Source organism: Corvus kubaryi, unplaced genomic scaffold (assembly GCF_017639235.1).
Source record: "Corvus kubaryi isolate FWS band 111438036 unplaced genomic scaffold, C.kubaryi_AGA036_p1.0 71, whole genome shotgun sequence".
Classification (NCBI taxonomy): domain Eukaryota; kingdom Metazoa; phylum Chordata; class Aves; order Passeriformes; family Corvidae; genus Corvus; species Corvus kubaryi.
In genome coordinates this window covers 3,106,056-3,125,862 of record NW_024582059.1, presented here as the reverse complement: position 1 = coordinate 3,125,862, position 19,807 = coordinate 3,106,056, and the positions used below count along the sequence as shown (strand labels likewise).

Sequence of the window (19,807 nt, the reverse complement as noted above, 5' to 3'; positions counted from 1 at the left end):
TTCCTTCCACTTGCTTCATTTCCCTGTCAGCAGGCAGAACAGAGCATCCCGACTTACAGGTTTTAATGCACCAAAGCCCAGCTCTGCACATGGAATGACAGGACACAGAAGTGGAGATTTCATTTATTGGGCTGAAACTACAAATAGGTTCACTTTGACTTCTGGCTCTGTGCTTGTGCCTTCAACACTTTCACAACGATCTTCTGCTCTTCAATAAGAAAAGCTCGTTTGATCCTGGAAAAGAAAAACTACTTTAGCATATGTGTCTATCTACTAAAGTAAAACCACAAAAAATAAGACAATTACAACTGATTTTGCCATCTCCAACACTCATTGCACAGGTGGTGTTAGTTCCACAGTTACATAAAAAGGGAACCCACTGCTGTTCTTGCCAGCAGCAGAAGACAGGGACAGTGGCACTGTACGAACGTAGCAATTGGGGGATGGCACCCTAGGGTGCCTGTGGATTACAGGTAAGTGGCTTGGAGGCAAGCAAGGTAATACTTGATGGCTGAACGTGGGAAAATTTACCATCTTCACAAACTTCAAAGACAAAAAGCAGAACTCCTAACTGGCGAATTAATTTCATTCTGGTAAAGTCAGAATTGGTGTGACCAGTCGTGGTCAGCTCTCTTCCTTGCAACTAAAGGAAATTCTACGTGCACCCAGTTATTAAAAACAGGAACACTTTCCCTGTCAGGATTAAAGCTCCTTGGCTATCAACAGGGAAAAAGCCTAGCAGGACAAGTCATGCCAAAATACAGCTATTTCTGGAAGACATGCAGAGCCACCACGTAGATGGGACAGATCTATTTATCAGCACTCACATATCAACAGCCTATTTGATAGTTTTGAGTTAAGAGTGCAATTATATCATACACACTCTTCTATCTTTAAACATTAAAATGCTTTCTGCACGTATCTGGCACGTATGGCTACTCCTACAGTACACAAAACTTATCAAAGATGCCTAAGCAGGTGCAGGAGAAAACCTGACCATTATAGGGAAGGAGGTGGCTGTGATTTCTGGTTTAGGCACAGTAAGAATAAAACATACTCATGCACTAAAAACTACCTATCAAGCTCATGAAGGTTTTGGGAAAACACTCAGAAAAAAAGTGGCTTTCAACAGAGAAAAGTTATGCTGTGTCTCTGCAGCTGTAACAGCTCATCTTCAGTGGTGCCTAATGTAATTTATCTTAAAACTTAGACATGCCAAAAAGAAAACAAATGCTAGCAGTACTGATGAAAAAAACTTGCAGTAGACTGCTGCCCCCAGAGACCTGCTCTGATTACCATTCACAGAGATGACACACTCATGGTCGTGTTTTTCCTCAAACTTGCCAAGGAAGCACAGAATATGCAGTTGCTACACAATAAAACCGAATTCAGAGAGGCCCAGCAAAGGCCATTTTAAAGCTTAACCACATAAAGCTGCTTGACATACAAGCAAGTAGTATCTCTGAATCCCAAAACATTTCAAAGAAGTGAAAAATTCAATTAAACTTGCAGGAGGCAGAACAGGACAACAGAACAGGAAAATCTTTACTATGGGGGCTCAATACAAAAGATAAAAATCCAGCACAAGCAGACTGTTCAGCATCCATGCAACAGTGCAGTAAGAAATCCCAAAGAACATTCAGTGTCCACAAAGGAGCTCCACATGCAGAAACTCCCTCAAATCCAAGGGACAGACTAGCACCCATCACTGCTTGACGTGCCCCACGCTCACACTCTCCATTTCCCTACACCAGTGTCAGAGCAGAACCTTCAAAGTTTGGGACCATGTTATGTGAAGGAAGAGATGTTAAGAACCTCGTAGGAAGCAACCTCAGGAATAAAGCCGGCTTTCTGTACATTACCTGTCACGGACACACTTGGCACACATGGAACCACCATAGGCTCTGCTAACGTGCTTCTTTGTTTTTGACAGCCTCATCAGAACTTTGGGGCGCACAGCACGGACCTACAAACAACAAAAAAAAGAAAAAGAAGTGTGTCATAAGACAGCAGTTTTGTGTATCTGCCATTTAAAGAAAAAAAAAAGCAGCAACACCAGAAATTTACTATTCAAGATGCTAAGAAGTGACTGAGGCTGCAGCTCATTATATGTACCATCTTCAGCATTCCTCAGCTGATCTTTTCATTCTACCCCAGCGGTTCATCAAAAAATTGGTTAGAAAAAAGACTGTTTTTTCAAAGATAGGAACTGGCTAAAGATCAACATTTTGCAAGCATTCCCATAACTGTTAGAAGCAATGGTGTTACTTCAAGAAAACATTCCAAAGAAAAACAGTTAAAAACATTAATTCCTTTTTCTAAAACTGAAACTTTTCTAAACTTGGCTTACCCTTTTTTCTGCAGGTCTAATAGGCCCAATTTACATTTTTAGATCTGCTACAGAATCACCTTGTCTAGCTTTAAAAATTTTAGTTAGATTTTCTAAAACAAGAAGGTTCATATTTAACAATAATGCAAAATCAGGAGCATTAAAAAATGTTTTGAGTTTCCAAAGCTTATTTTACCAGTAAACTTTACAACATTTGATTAAGAGTATCTTAAAGGAAAAAGTTCTTTCAACAAGAACTGGTCAATAAACAGGCACACTGTATTATTTGGAAAGGCTCTTTGTACTGAAAAAAACACGGATCCACACAAACACCCTTAGGTGTTTATGATCATACTTACACCACGAAGTCTTCCTGGGCAAATACCACATGCTGACTTGGGTGCCTTTCCCACTTTCTTGGTGTAAAGGTAAACAATCCTGTTCCCGGGTGTTCGGGACCTAGGTACAGCAGAAAAATAAGCAGTTGACGTTATCAATCAAAACTGAAACACCACCTTTTTACAACAGAAATTTTCTTACAAACTGTCTTACTTACAGTCTGGTCTTGTTGGAAGCTGTGTTGTAGGACAACCTACGGCGGTATGTCAGGCGCTGCACCATTTTTCACACCTGAGTAAGTCAAAAACAAAGCGGCACTAGTTAAGAGCTCGATATCCACACGGAAGTTCAGGTTGTCACAGGACCACCTGTACTGAACCACTGTACCAGATGTGAATCAGCAGCTGTCGATTCGATATTAGTAAAATTAAAGCCCTTCCTGACCAGTGACAGCCAACACCACTATATTACAGAACAACAAAACGCGTGACAGCGGGCACGATGCGATCTGCAAAGAAGATTCACCCGAACTAACTTGAACGCTGTTTAACCATCCTGGTCTTGCCTGGATTATGTCATGCGCTCCTAGGAAACTGCTTAAAGCTTTAGCAGCTACGTACTTTATAGAAACATAAGCGTCATCTGCAGCCCCGGGAGACGCGGGCCCTGCTCGGGAGCCCCACCGCGGAGGCCTAGGGAGGCCCGGCCTCTCTGCCGGGCAGCTCTGCCCCCCGCTCCAGCCCAAGCGCGGGCAGCAGCAGCGCCGCCGGTCCCTCCCCACAGCCCACGGGCCTCGGGCCGCCCTTGCCGCCCGCCGGGCCGCGGATGGAGGCGGATGGGCGCCCACAGCCCCCGGCCGCAAGCCGCCATACCTGGCGCCGCCGGACCCGGAAGAGGAAGCGGAAATGCGCGGGTCACCATTGAAATAGGGGCGCGCAGGAGCCCGGAACAAATAGCGGCGCCTGCGCGCTGTGCTCCGGATCCTGGCTGCGCTGCCGAGCGGGCGCCGCCATGGCGTACGGAACAGAGGTGCACGGGTGGCGCCATGTTGTACGGGCCGGCCGGGGCGGGGCGGGGCGCGGCGCCGCTCGGCGGCGGGACCGGGAGCACCAGCGATGGGCGCGGTGGGGGCCCGATTTTATTTATTGTGTGTTTTACCGAAAAACTGTTTTTTCTGAACTATCGGCTTCTGTCCTCAGAAAGAAGGGTTTGTGCATCATTATGGTAATTACATATCTGTGAGCCCAGAAGCCATTCCCCATCCTTCTGTTCGAAGCTCTGAATTACAAGTCACCCATACGTGGTTTTCCACGGCAAACTGGCACGTGACACACCTGGAAACTGCATGTCTTACACTGAACTTCTACGGGGAAAAGGCTGTTCCCCCAGAACTCCTTGAAAGCCTTGCCTGGAGCACTGCAGGGCTGTCCTTGCCGTGCCCCATTCCCCTCGAGATGCCCTTGCTCCTGCCCAGCACTGGTCTTCCCGGGCACTGGACCAGGCAGACGGAGTGATCCCAAAACTGGGCCCTGTGGAGAGCAACACAATACCCACGTTTGCCTGACACCTCCTTGCTGTGCCAGCAGCTGCGCTGGTGGTCTTGGATGGAAAATCCTGGTGCCCGTTTCCCATGACATGTACTCACTGTGTCATGTGCTCCAGGGCAGGTGCTCACGCAGGAGCATGAAGTTGTAAACTTTTCTCTGCTGGTCAGGTCCACCTGACTCAAACTCCCATTTCCAAGGCACAGGTACCCAGGAAAAGCATAGGGGAAACAGGACACAGTAAGTGGGACTCTCCTTTAGTACATCTGCCTGTGTTCATCTGTCAGCATCATTCAGGTTTCCTGAGCTGGGTTCACGTTTTCTGACTTATGAAATTATCTCAGTCGGTGAGAGCATGGTGCTAATAACACCATGGCTGTGAGTTCAGTCCCTGTACGGGCCATTCTCTTAAGAGCTGGACTCAATGATCTTTGTGGGTCCCTTTCAGCTCAGAATATTCTGTGAAATTTATTTAATAGCCTGTGGTAGAGCCCTGAGAAAAGAAAATAAAGGAAATAGCAAGAGCTAAGGGAGTATAGGATGGCTTGTCAGTAGCCACAAACAGCATTCCAGTGGTGCCATTTTAATAATTATTAAAATCCAAATGCACAAAAGGTATCCCTGGCAGCCCCTCATGTTTTCATTAAGCACTGTGTTGATAGGAAGGAAAGGAGAAATAGTCCCTGGGCTACACTTCTCCCAGATGTTTGTTTCAGCTCCTATCCCACATACCCAGGTCCCTGCCAAGCTGAGGAGCATGTTGACAAGCAGAGCTGCCTCTGTGCTCTGAAATCAGCATTTGGCCTCTGCTATCCATTTGTGACCTCCCTAATGGGTCTGGATCCCACCCCACCACCTGGCACTGACACATGAAAGACCAAGACATTTTAAAGCACACGTTTCCCTCACTTCTGCTCCCCAGCCTCTGGTGGCAGTGGTGGTGTTCCCATTGCCACACCAAGTCCATCCCCTCCTTCTCACGGCGCGTGTGAATGCCTTGTGGCTGCTGCCATAATCGCTGCTGACCCACATGGTCAAAATCTTCATATAGCATCAATGGGAAGCCACCATCTGCAAGGAGGACAGGGTTAGGCCCACCACCTGTGAGCCCCAAAATGCTCTTTTGTTCCACTGACCTGAGCACTGCTCCACAATGTTACTCAGGGACCCACGCATTAAACACATAGGGTGCTGCTGCTGCCATCGCTAGCAGCTTCAGCTCTGCTTTTAGAGAGTAGCGGGTGCTCAGAAAGCTTTGATGTGTGCTCCTGGCCTTATTTACGGGTGTGTAACTCACAGTTGGTTGTACTGCAACCTCCCTGTTTTCAATCTATAATTATTATTTTGGTTAATTATTGACTCTTTTTAAGTGCAAATTATGGACAGCAGATTTTTTTTAATTCATGAAAGAAGAGAAAATATGTATGAACTAGATTTTAGGGTATATTTAAAATAGGAGCATATTTTAGAAGACAAGTAAGTTTCAGAGCAATTAGAGTATTTAACATGAACTTTCTAGGCCCAGAACCCTGAGGGGAATAAGAAAGCCAATTAAATTAGATTAAATAATCATGCCTAAATATAAAAGTGTAACAGAATCCAATTGTTAAAAAACAACACTATTAAATTATGATAGAATAGTTTAGATGTTGTCAGTGCAACAGGTAACTATTTTATTACTGAACAATAGTATTGATACATTTTTGAACTTACCCTATTTAGGCTCTAAACTCAACTGGTGTAGGTTTTAGAACCTGTCAATTAAATTCCAGCCATTCGCTTCTGCCAGTGCACTGGCCTAGTTTTTAAGCATTTCCAGTTCATTTTTTAAGAGGAACAGGGCTATCAGGCAAACGGCTCACCAGAGTATCTAGAAATGTTAGCTTAATGACAACTGGTTTAATGCTATCTAATGTGGGGATAAGATTTGAAGCAGCAGCTCACTAAGCCCATTTTGTACAGATTAGTCAAGTGATTCATGTTCTCTGCTACTCCTACCTCTTCGCAGGACCAAAAAACATCTCTTTTGGGAGCAGTCATTTTCCACATCCAACATGCCTCATTAACTCTTTCTGCATTTTCTTCTTTCCTTGAATTCAACAAAGGGGATGGGTTATCAAATGCACAGCCCAACAGTGCTGTGTGTAAAGTAACAGTGGCATGCTTTAAATTTTTCCCTTCTAGGATGTCAGTGGAAGCATAGTATCTGAGGTTGTGGACCTTTTTCCTAGAGAAAACTGGAGGCTGGCTTCAGGGTGTACTTGCTTATTGGCGGTACAAAACTGTAAACCTCTTTTCCACCAGATCCAATTAGAAAGATAATAGTCTCTGATGGCAGTTTAGTAATGGAGCGTATTTTGCACCAGCCAGCAGGTTGTCACCATATTCTGTTTATTGCACCAGAAGAACTCTTTGTGCACAGTTTAAGACCAATTCTTAGTATGATGACCATCCTTTCTTTCTTTTCCACATAGTCCTCTCTTTCTCTCTCTTTTTACTGCAAGCCCCTACCTATGTACATGACCATTTGCTTGGTCACACAGAAAGTTCCAGCAGGGTAAGAGCAAGAGTTCCCAAAGGCATAATGCTTGATAAGCCTGGCTGGATCCTCTTATATTTTCCTCACACTTCTGTACCACTTTCAGAATCTACCAGGCCCCAGGAGGATTCTACTACCACATTAACTTCTCTTCATGAATCCTTCTAGGGCTTTTCCCCACCATAAGCTTCAATTAAAAAATGAGAGATGTTTTCACTCATACTCACTTGCTGTTGTACCAGTCTAGACTGGCAAATTCTAAGAGGCGTGGGAAGGAAAGCAAGCCTGTGGGCAAGCACATACTGGGTACTGCAGAGAGGAAAAGATGTGATGGCTGAGCAGTATGCTGCTCCTGTTAAGTCACAGGCATGATACCATTTCTGTGAACAGCATATGAATATGTGTTTTAGAAATGTCAGAATCCAGCCTCAGGTGCTGCTTGGATACAACCAGCAGACTTAGGTCCATAAATGTGGAAAGGAAACAAGAAACCTTGGAGAAGTACTAGCGACTGCTGGAAAGGAGAGAAAGAAGAGGTCCTAGGGTCCACTGTCTCTCCAGAACTGATTTTTTTCTTAAAAATCTCATTCCCTTTCCTTGTTAACTATGTGGCATGCGTCACAATCTGATTATACTAATTTCTATCAACATAACCTTCCACAACACAGACCTGTGCAAATTATGTTATGAGAAGCTGTAGTTCATTTCCATTTCAGTAGAGCTTGTTAAACAAGCAAAATTATTTTGTAGCAAAGGGAAAAACAATTTAGTGGAATGCACTCCTAGCATAGGAGGTACATAATATCGTATTTGGGTTGAAACTTTTTCTGTCAAAAATGTCATAACCCTGTAAGAAAGAGAATTAAAATCCCGTTATTTTAATTTACATCTAGCCACCAGATAAGTAAAGTTATCATTGAAATTCTAATTAAATAGGATGATTGACTAAGGTAGGACATCAAAGAAGAGAAGTGAATATGATAAGTCAAAGTCTTATTAATTAGTCCGCGTGGAAGAAATTCCAGGGACGTCAAGCTGAGGCTGCTGCAAGGAGAAAAAAAGCAGACAAGAAAATGTGTGTTTCTTTGAAGTTAGGAACTGAGATAGTGATGGAGGTAATTGTGTCTGACTGGATCCAGTAATGAAGAGCCGTAAATCAGACCTAGGAATCGGAGGAAAGATTCTAGTAACGAATGTGGCTGCCCCCCTGCTGCGAAGAAACAGAATGCAGAGCTGACTAATTGACCCAGTCTATCTCCCAGTAGCTCTCTGTTATTATTTATTAATTTTTAATTTCTGAATTATTTACGTTCTGGGAAATTATTTTTGACAGCCTGTTAGGCGTGCCAAAGTTAATGGAGGATGAAAGGACCGGTACTAGAATTAGCAGGGATGTAGTCACAGGCTACTGAATTTAATGATTTTGGAAGGGAAAATTGATTTCACACAGCGTGTCACTTTATACTACTTTAGGGATACACCAGCTATTTGATTAATTGAGGAATAACCAACTCAAAGTATATTTGAAGTGTAAATGAATCACAGTGCTCAGCTGTTTATTTTTCCCCTTTTCTGATGAGAACACTGAGTTTGCTTAAAGTTGCTGATTAAAACCAATACAGGTAGGCCCCATACTCACACCTGTTTATTTTATCCTGCCTTAAAAAAAAAAAAAAATGCTTTCACCATCTGGAGGAGACATGCAATCCTCCATCTCACTTGGGATAGAGTTCATCCTTCCTACACAACGCCTAATTAAACAGGCTTTGTGTGCACTCCCCCTCCCCTGTGGAAAGTGTTTAAGACAGAGCAGGATACTGAGCCCGTGGGCAGCCCATGCAGCTGTGAATTCTGCATGGTGACAGCTCACGTTTGCTTTTCATCAGCCCCGGAGCTGAAGTCAGGGTCCCTGGCCTACGACATCCCCTGCATCGGTTCTCCTGGAGCAGCCATGGTAAGTCAGGCTGTGCATATTCCACTCAGAGCAATGGACAAATAAAGGGGCTCTGCACACCTCTTCCAGGCTGTGAGAACTGCATTTCATCCTTGGTGCCAAATGAAGCTAAACTCTGTCTGCTTCTCATGTCTAAGCCTTCTGACCATCCAGGCATCAAGGGCATGGAGGCAATCCTTCCCCAGCAATATGTGCAATGCTGTAGGCATCTCACATCTCCAGGAAGATTCACACTGGAAATGTCTCCAGAGCTGCTTGGGATCGTCACCTCACACTGCTCCCTCCTCCAACAGCAGCCGCCCAAGGCGAAGGGCATGGCCAAATTTTCCCTGACTTACAGGGAGGATGTGCCCTGTGCCCAGGATCAAAGGGGCAAAGCACCCTCACTGACACAGTTTCCTGTGGCAGACTTGGGTCAATCACTTAATTAAGGGCAGTGTAATCAGCTGTGTGGGCACTGGTGGTGGTGACCTTGATTTTGGGTATCTTTAATGTAAAGTCTGCAGGCAACTCAGTGTTACCTCCCAAACACCTTAACAATCTAGTTCCCCAAACACTAGTCTAGTTTAAGTCCAACTTTCCCAGTGTTAAAATAAGCATAATTGATGTTACTATTTAATAAAATCTCAGGGACTCTGCAAAGATAATTAAATTACAGTTCTTTATCTGCACAAGTTTTGGGAGAGTAGTGAACACCAAATATTAGGAGTAGCTGCCCCTTTCCTCAAGAAATTATTCAAAACCATCTGCCATAAGTTGACATGGATCCCGTGAACAGGTGAGAAAGGTATAGGCTGGATTCTATTTCAAGTTCAATAAACAATAAAACTCCTTTGAATTGACTGAGACCAAACTACTGAGTGAGAGGTTAAGTGTCAAAGGGATCTGGAATTTTGGATATTTTGCTGTTGCTTTGCCCTTTAAAGTAGGAAGGGCTACCTACCACAGCAAATGTTGGCCACACAGGGATGAGGGGAGAGATAAAGAATGAAGAAAGGTCAATCATGCATTAGTTACCTTTTAAAAAATTATATTTGTCTTAGTGATTTAAAGATACATTAACAGTACAGGAAGGTTTTGCTTCTTAACTTCTCTAAGGGGTTTATAATTCATATAAACATCTGCCAAGTTTTTTTCTGAGCACTTCAGGAGCACTAGGGACATTTCTTTGTGATGTTTTACCAAGTCAAACGTGAGAGAAGACTGTTTTTCTCAGTTACCTTTTGGATTATACCAATGGCAATTAGCTGTGCAAGGAGGATCAACTACAACAGGCTGCTAAAGGAGGTGTGTGACCTGTGGCCTCTGCTTGGCTCTGGGGATTTGTACTTTATCAATTTTTTCAGCATATGAGACTGGACTGGCTCCTAGAACAAAAGCCTGATGCAAAGGCTGTTTTTTCTGGGTCTCCTGAATCTGTGAGGGATCTTTGGGTTTTGGGGTTTTTTTGTGATTATTGTTAAAACTTTCTAAAGAAGGAACACTGTTTATAGTGTTGATAAAACAACATGAAATAAAGTTTTCGAGATTGCACATTTTGTTAGTATCACTGAAAGCACACTCACTGCCATGGAATTCTGAAGAGTTCAATTCACCAGCAGCAGAGCTGACTGCCCCAAACTACACAGAAAATGTGATCTAAATACAATAGCTTAAGGAACAGCAATCATATCTTCAGATATTAGAGAACAATTAGGCAATTTATGCTACTTGAAGATTTACTCTACAGTTTCAAAATGCTCAATGGAGAAACAAATACCTTTTATAGTACATGTGGAAATTAACCCTAAAATATTTACATTCAACACGTGCAACTTACTTTGATGAAGATGATTTAGCGTGCTCTGCTGTTCTATAGCGGAATGAATCCATCATAGAACTGGCTTCTCCCTGTTTCAATATTAAAACAAAAGGGATGTGCTTGCAGTGCAGCACCCTGGGAATTCAGCTCAGAAGTCCAATTAACAACAACTAATTCCCCATACTGCCTATTTACCCCTAAGATTTGGCTAGATATAATAAATCATGCATTTTGCATTTAAGCTTTTAATGCCCAGAGGATAACAAAAATCTATCCTGATCACTTTTTATTTTCATCATATAAAGAGAGAAAAAAGCATCACTCCTTCCCTCTTCAGTTAAGTGTATCCATATCTTAGTGCTAAGTCTATGAATGAGCTGCCTCCTGTCTTCTCCATATGTCTCGTTACCCTACTTCTCCATAAGTGCCTTCATTCTTCAAGAAGACATGAAGGTAAGAATCCCTTTGGATGTGTGTTCTGTGTAGCTAGCTACATGTAAAATTATTCACCTTCAAACGATGATCTACTGCACATTCACTGGACCAAGTGTCCTGCCCTTTATACTGTCACACTGTATTTATTGCATGCAGCATACACTCCCCACACACCAGATTTCACTGCAGGAGCTATCAAGGTACTGCCCAGCTGTGAGCACATTTTAAAATCTAAAATTATAACATTCTGTAAATGGTAATGACCAGGCTATAACATACTAAAGATTAGGCAAATACTTCCAGTAATTAGAATGATCTTCTGCAACTCAATTTTGCTTACAATGTAAGTCAGATTGAAACAAATTCTCCAAAGGTAAAAGCCCAGCACATTACTACACACTTTACATGTGAAAGGGAGAGAAGCAGAGAGAAAGTGAGTGAGCAAATATGTGCACATGAGGCTTTGGATGTTCCTTGCTAGGTGCAACCTAAACTGTACATTAATAATTAGAGACACATTAAAATATCTATCTGTCCAGATACATTTTTATCGGTGTTCAACAGGAAAAAATTAAGGCCTAGAGGTACCCATATACATCCATATTTGTGAAGTTTTGTAACAAAGAAATAATGCAAATTCATCTTGTTTGAAGGGAAATTGGAAGAAAAGTTAAATGGTTTGAGAAGCAAACAACAGAGCGTATTAAATCCGAAAGCATCACGCTGATAGAAACACAAGATGTAACACTGCTGAAAGAAATGCCTGGATCAATGTTAGGTAGCCATGCCTGCAGAGCAGCAGGTTACTGTACAGAAAGCTGCCTACAAAATATTTTTGCAATACTGTACTTTGCTGTGCATGGCAAAAACCCCAGAAGGTGTTATTTTTTCATGAAGCTGTGATGAGCTTGGCTTATGCTTGGCATCAGACTGGCTGCTCCTTACGGGGGTTTCCGAGTTGCATATTTGCAGATTCAAGGCCAACCTTTCAGAGGGGCTCACAGCCAGCTTTCCAAGCACTCGGCTGCCAAACTGCAAGCCTGGCTTCTCACAGGTCCAGGAATCAGAATGACTGAACGGGAACCAATCTCCTATGAACATCCCAGACTAAATGGCTGATTCCTCTCTCAGCAGATATGCCTGTGATAGAAGCTGGGACAGCTGAATGCAGTATTTCTGACATAGATGCGAATTTTAGTACCTGTCTTTACAGAGATGGCAGGTGCAAAGAAGGGCTTGCTCCAAACTTCTGAAGGAAAGTGTTGGCTTCATCTTATTGCTGAGCAGATTTTCTGATTGCTCTGCGCCCTCCTCCCTGTGAGCAGCAAAAAGAGCAAAAGTCTGACAGACTGATCCCAAATAGGGCTCTGTGGAGAGCAACACAACACCGTGTAACACCCCACGGTCAAACTTCCCGCTTGCTAGGAAGCAGAGAACGGCAGCACTAATGATTCTTTTCCTTCTAAAGCTGCTAGATTTTAAGTGCTTTGAGGAGATTGAAGACAAGCTTTAAATTTTGATTAAAGGGACACTGCCAACTTACATTAAGCTTAGAATTTAGGGTTTGTAACAGGCAGGCAAAGGTAGATGAGACCTTGCGTCTTGGGTGTAGATATTTCTTTGCAGCAGGATGAAGATCTTATCTGCTGAGAACAGAAGGCATCAAAATTAACTTGAATAGAAAACTAACAAGGTCCACTTTAGTTTTGCTGCTGAGGGAGAAAGAATACAGGTGGGGAGATACCATGTAGCTTCCCAAATGTAACAGCCCACCAGTTAAGTTTTGCGTGTGAAAAGCTTGCTTGTTTGTTGCTTGATGTGGTTTTCACAGTGATAAGAAGCCACACTAAAGTCGTATTTGAAAGAATTGACAAAGGAGTAGAGTGACAAGAAGGGTTAGTACAGGCGAGCTGGCACATGGACTAAATGTCTTTCATCTGCTTCTCCTTTATAGTGAATACATAGAGATGGTGAAGCGTTAAATGTGTGGTCCACTGCAGCTGATGAGAGAGTAGTTAATTACTTTCAACAATCAGAGATATTTTCTGCAAATCATTTTGCTATAAGGAGACCTAAATCTGAACCAAATTTTTCAAGGGAAGAGCCTAAAAGACAGCAACTCACTCTAACATTAATATACCCTAGCATTATAGAAGGAACATTACCCAGAAATGCTCATTCTCAGAGAAACTATGGAAATGTGAATCCAGATCTTCATCTGATAAAAACCAGCTCCCTGAACAGAGATATGTTGATTTATAATAGCCACAGGTCTGACCCCACATCCCAATGCAGCCACAGAAATACTCTGCAGTAAAGATATAGCTCATTTTGGCCTTGTCTCAACCAAAAGCTGGAGTTTTGCTGCAGAGTGCTCTGCTATCTTTGCAATATTCATTTGAACAAGACTTTCAAAGGAACAGGCCAAATAAATCAAAGTGAAAGGCAGCAATGACCCTGGCTCTCTTTTAGTTCTTCAGTGAGTACAAAAAACTGAAGCAGACCTCAGATAATAAGCCTTGTGGCTTCAAATACTTGTTGAGTGCAATGACACTACCCCCTCCAAGGGTCCATGCAGCAGATGAGAGGTGCTTCCCAAAGCTGTAGCATTAAATATATAGGATATGTAACAGGAAGGATGAAATAAGGCCATGCTGCTGCTCTGGAGATGGTAGAGTGCAGAAGAGTGCTGGGACACAAATTGAAAACTACTTGTTAAACAAGGTTAATTTGTTCTCCTTCCAAAGTATAAAATGGCTTCAAACACTTCTAAACTAGGTCATTTGACTGCTCAAGAAATACATGGTGCTAGTCAGCTGTCTTTAGCAACAAGTTTATTGGAGAGTTTGATTGCATCCCAAAAGCATGCTAGATATTTCTGACCATATCAAAGAAAACTCAACTATGTTATCAAGGCACACTAATGAGGTGGTTTGTTTAATTGAAATACTTTAAGTTTCCATGTAGTACAGCATGAAAAAATCATTATTTTCATTAGATGAGCTACTCGTTAGCTGAAAATCTAAGTTACAAAATATCACAGTGTGAGATAATAAATACATTGTAAAATGCATCAAACCCAGGTTATTAAAAGGAAGTTCTGTTTAAAATATAGAGCCATGTAACTTGGGCATGCTTCCTTGTACTAGGAATCAGGTTAGGTTCTTTGAAAAATATAGCCAAACCCAAAGGACCTCACTACGCTTTCACTGAAATCACTGTCAAAACTCTGACCCATTTTAGCCTGGATAAATTACTTCATTATTCTGTGTCACAATTCTGTAGTAATGGGGTTTGTGTGCAGCAGTTGGAAATTCTGAGGGTCATTGAAAGACCCCCATTTTGGCCTTGAATTCATCACTGCTCTGTTTGTTGCAATCATTAACAGCAAGTCAGGAAGCACTTTATAGCTTTCATTTTTAGGGGCAAATGCTTACCTAAAAATGTTAAGACATGGAGGATTTGTGAACTTTATGCAAAAACATACGTGTTCATCACATGTGTCTGCTGAGCAGGAGTTTAAGAACTGTACTGATCTCCTCAAGAGGGTGCAGTTTGAATCCATGATGAGAGGGGGTGTAAAGGGAAAAAAATGGCTGGAAGGGTTCTCTGGAGCCTGTCTAGTCCAACCTCTCTGCTCAAAGCAGGGTAGCTGGAGCAGTTTGCACAAAACTGCATTGAGTTGGGTTTGGAATACCTCCAGAGATGGTGACTCCACAATCTCTATGAGCAACCTGTTCCTATGATTGACCACTTCCATAGTAAATACGTTTTATTTAAAGTATAAATTGGATTTACCGTATTTCAATACCTCTTGTATTTCGCATATTTTGTTCTTTATTCTCCCTCACTCAGTATTTCTACAGATTGGTAAGATTCCCCTTGAGCCTTCTCTTCTTGAGGCTTAATGAGCTCAGGGTCCTACTGAGAGTTCTTCCTCATCACTTGCATTTAAACATTGACTTGAGATGAGGGCGAAATTATATTTTGGTTATCAATTCACAGGTGGGCTTGGTCCATATGAAAAAAAGAGTGAACCAAGACTCTGGTTCAGCTGTTGTTTTACGTATTTCTACAATGGGGCCAAGTTTTATCCTTTGTCCCTGTACACCCCATGCCACATGTCTTTTATGTGTCTTAGACTAATGAGGGCATGTTGTCCTCAATTCTCATAGCAATGGCTCCTCCCTAACTTATTGGTACACACATGCCAAGGGATCTTCTCTCTTATCTCACTCGTGCTATTCCTCTCTCTCCTCCCCTGCTGAGGGATTAGTCCAGCAGCCCTGTGAAAGTGTCCTTACAGCATTACTCTGTCACTAATCCAGCCAGCACAGGTCACCAGGGCTGTGCAGAGACAGACACAAGATTTAGAAGCCACATCTTAATTCCCGAGGAGTCCTGGGCATGCATTCAGGTTCCCTCCACATGTTGGCAGCCAGGGATATTGACACATCTTCACAGCTATTGCTGTCCCTGTCAGCTAGAGTCAAGTCAGTGATGCTGAATGGTGCCACCAAGAGCACGTGGACATGGAGGAGATACAGCAGGAGTGCTGAAAGATCCCCTTAGCCAGCGAGCCAGCCAGAGGTTCAAGAGCGCGTATGGATTACAGATGGTACAGTAATCTCACAACTGGCCAAATCTGGAGCCTAAGCAATACTTATATGGAGATGAGCATACATTAAAGGCTGCCAATGTGACAGCAGAGTGGGCCAATATTTCAGCTTGCCCAGGAATGGGCACACTGCCCTCACAGAGCCACCTGCTGAGATCATTCATGCCAGAAATGCAAGTAATCCTGGTAAGGCAGGTGCCTGGGGGGATCAAGTCCTCAGTCAAAACAAAAAAAAAAAAAAAAAAGAAAGGGCAAAACCCCAAGCCCCAGGCCACCTTCATACACCTGGCAAGAGCCCCTCTGCAGTCAGCCTGCAGACTGTAAACTCTGGAGGATGGAGTGCAAAGGACGAGAGCTGCACCCCATGCTCCTGCCCCTTCATTCAGGTATGAAAACAGACTTTTCTTCTTCCACAGAGACAAAGTTGCACATCTTTGAGTTATCTCTTGCTCTTCTCATTTTCTCTGGGTTTTGTTAAACATTTTTAGAAGTCTTTCCTTCTTTTTTTCCTACTGGGGCCAATAGAGATGTGGCTTGCAGATTAGTACAACTGTTAGCTCCCTTTAATAGGGCTTTTCTTATCCTATTTAAGTAGAATAAAGAAGCTTCATTTGTTAACTTAAAAAAAATCAAGACTTTAATTCTTGATCATTGCTCCCAAGCGGACCCAGTTGGAATTCTCTCATCATCACTGATCAAGTCTGAACTTTTTTTTGTTTGCTATTCAGTTTCATTTGCTTTCATCCTTTCAAAGCACTAACAGGCTTCCAGCCCTGCTGAAGCATAGGATGGGGCTTTAAGTACATTGCAGTGAAGTCCCAGTAGGAATTGAAAACTGCTAGATAGCATTTAGCTATGTACTATCCTTCCCATAAATCCTGCATTTACATTATATTAAAATTAACCCGCTAACTAGTTTAATCACAAAAATAAATACTCCATTTGGGTCTTCACATTATTTATTTGCTGTAGAGAGACTGTCAGTCAATTCCTCTGATTTCAGACCTGAGAAAAATTTTATCTCAGAGCAGCATAAAAACATTTCTGGTTACTAAGCTGCAGTAGATCACCATCTGGATCCATTCCTAAAATAATAGCCATGGAATGTTTCTCATGTCATGGATAAACTTGCTCTGATGTTTTATATATACTGGGGTTTTTTTCTTAAGAGATCCCAAGATGAGTTTGCAAGGAAAATCAGCACAGAGAGCAAGTCTGCAAAACAGTTTTCCAGTCAGGGTACAGTCTATCCAGGCCCCTTCTCTGGTTGCTTGTGCCTATAATTTCCTAAGTGAGGAGATGCCAGAGCAGTTTTTGAGTGAAATCTTCCTTAGATCTGCTCTGTGAGTGCTCCTTGAGGATGAATGTTGCCCAAGCTCTTAGCCCTCGCACATGGAGAAAGCTGTTTTGATAAATTGATCGAGTGTAAGCCACTGCTGGACTATTCCTGGTAAGAGCAATGCAAAGCCTATCTACCAGTTATCATTTTTGGTCTTCAGGGTCCTTGTAATTTTCTGTATGGGCAAGTCCCCTGTTTCCAGAGAGGGTCTGAGTAAGATAGAAGTGCTCTCTCTGCTCAGCCTCTGATGCTTTTCAGCTTAGTTTTTGTGCTGAGGGGGCTCATCTGTGTTTCTAGGTTTCTCCCAGGTGTTACGTGACTTACATGCCTGAAGGAAGTCATCAGCATCAATTTTGGGGCCATTAAAGATGTTTACCTGGCAGAAACAATACCGAATACGTGTTCCTTCAACCACAGTTGGCAGAGAGAAGGAGACTCTGCTGAAGACTTGCAGGCAGGAGTGTACCCAGCAGAGAGCCCTTTGCCCAAGAGAAAACAGGCACACTGCTCCTTCTAGCGAGCAGTGGCACATGGCTCCACCTCGGCCTGGCTGATACCACCCAAGTGCCCCAGAGTTTCAGCGCTCAAGGTCTGCAGTCAGCTTGTGGTTTCTCCTTGGAGGGCTGGACTGTGGGAAGAGAGCTCCCTGCACCTTGCCAGAGCATGGGAACAGCTTCAATTTGAAACATATAAATACTTTTTTACCCCAAGCAATTTCCAATTAACGTGCAGATGGAAACCACATAGATGGTCTGTGGGAGAGAATCCTTGCTTGGCAAAAGATGGATTATTTCTTTTATGAAATGCCATAAGAGCTCTAGGAGCAGAGGGCTTTGTTTTTTAAGATCCCAGCTCCCCATTCAGGGAGCTCAGATTTATAGTGAAGGAAAAATATTTCTGGAATGTAAGCCTGTTATTTATGGATCTGGGATGCAGAAGATAGTGAAGAAAATACAACTTCTGTAAAAATTACACCATTTTGTATGCAAGGGAGGAAAAAATAAATTGGGCTGGGTGAAGCCTGTCAGAGTTTAGTTGTCATTGGCAGAAGAGAACCTAGAAACATCGGTGGGCACCTATCAAAATAGTGGGGAAATGAGGAAAGGCCAGAGTAGTGAACCTTCTCCCACTCGTATCCGGAATCAGCATCCAAAATAGGTGGCATTTTCTTGCAAATTCATCTTCAAATCATCACAGCTTTATCCACAACACATTAAGTTTTCACTCTCAAATTCCACAATGAAGAAGATGTCACAGTGGGACATGTTCACCTCAGAAAATGTTAGGTCGTGTGGTTTACCAATATGAATCCACTGCCATCCTTTATATAGCTGAAAGTGCTACACACCTGTGAATATTAAAATTTTTTGTTTGAAAGGACAAGAGGAGATGGAGGATTCTAGTTTTAGGCTTTAGACCTAAACACTTTAGACTTGATTTTTTTCCCTCAAATTTCCCTTTATGTAAAACAAAATCAAATTTAATCTTTGCTTGTCGATTGTGATTTTTGAGATAATTACCTCCAGGTAATTATTTTGCAAATAATTAATTTGCAAGCAATTACTTATAAGCCTTTGGAGCTCTTCCGATGATAAAATGGTAGAAAAATACAGAACATGATAATCTTTTCAATCATCTTTTTACTAGCATCACTATAACTCATTCTGTTCTTCTACATTTTTCCACAAATACTTCCAAAGAAGGAATGATATTGCCAAGGAATCACCTTGCCATAGAGTGTTTTTAAAGTGAAGAGGCAGATTTTCTTCTGAGTTATTTTTTTTTGTTAGGTAAATGTGTCATTCTAGTTTCCAAGGATGACTAGTATAACTAATTGCTCTTTCATCCACTGACATTTGAGCTGATTAGGTCAGGGTGAAAGCAAAGGGTCTTTGCCATAATATATGTGGAACATATTGTATATGGAACCCTCAGAGCAGCTTCCACCTGGCAAGATCATGTCCCAGATGGATGTTTTTGGGTTACCATAATAGGTTTATTATTAGTTGGGTTATTAATATAACAGGTTCTCCATAAGCATATCCTAGGGATTGAATGGTTACTCTGTGGGGATTGAATGGTTAATTCATTACAATTTTGCCTTCATGTATGGAACCTGCGAATAATGCATTAACAAATATGTCAACAAAGCAAAATTATAAGCTTTGTTTGGAACTGAACATATGGGCTTTAAAATGTTGTGATTTTTTTGTGGGGATAAAACTGTATGCTGAATTTTGTCATTTTTAGATTTTTTTTCTGCGGATGGATCCATTCTCAATAGAGGGCAGTAGAGGATGAAAATGTTAACTCTTGGCCTATTCACTTTGTTGTGTTCAGATCAATTCTCTAATATTCTTTTAACTGGCTTTAAAATGGACCCTTTCATCTTGAAAAAGAAGGAAGCAAGAGTGTTGGCCATCTGGGAGACACTCTGCCAACACCCAGATGTTTGCATCCTTCTGCACAATTTACTCAATCAATGCAACATCAAGTTGTGCTGGGTGGGTGGGAGAGTGAAAGCATGGGAAGAAGGGAATAGGGCTTTCCTTGAAGGGGAAAGTCACTACTCCTATGCCTTCACAAAGGAAAAATGCTGTCATGGCTCCGTGTCTGCAGTTTATTAGCTCATGGTAACCCTGGGAAACAATGCTGAATTCTCTCACTGAAAACATATGAAAAGGTAGAAACTTCCCGTGCGTGTATCAGTATAATTATTCTGCCAGAAACAGTAGCAGATGTAACTCCCCAGAGGTTTTCCTTACAGCTGGTGAACTGTGCTGGCTTCAGCCCCAGCTGTGCAAGCCAGGTACCCTAGCTGGGTGCTGGGAGGAGATGGCACTGCCCCTCCAAGCAGGTGGGAGCCTTGGCCTTGACAGAGGGACTGCTGTGCTCAGGGCAGGGAGAGC

General features: G+C 42.5%; 1 protein-coding gene across 2 annotated transcripts; it reads right to left on the bottom strand.

The window, feature by feature from the left end:
* Positions 1–111: 111 nt before the first annotated feature.
* RPL34 (ribosomal protein L34) lies at positions 112–18,856 on the bottom strand. 2 transcript variants are annotated; one of them, XM_042049658.1, is made up of 5 exons: positions 18,846–18,856; positions 2,886–2,959; positions 2,689–2,788; positions 1,863–1,966; positions 112–234 (listed from the first exon to the last, which is right to left on the bottom strand). In XM_042049658.1, exons 2-5 carry the CDS (start codon positions 2,948–2,950, stop codon positions 150–152), a joined length of 354 nt encoding a protein of 117 aa, XP_041905592.1. In that variant the 5' UTR covers positions 2,951–2,959; positions 18,846–18,856; the 3' UTR covers positions 112–149. The 2 variants fall into 2 exon arrangements, with proteins under 2 accessions (XP_041905592.1, XP_041905591.1); XM_042049657.1 differs by lacking the exon at positions 18,846–18,856 and adding an exon at positions 3,541–3,565.
* Between the last annotated feature and the right edge of the window lie 951 nt (positions 18,857–19,807).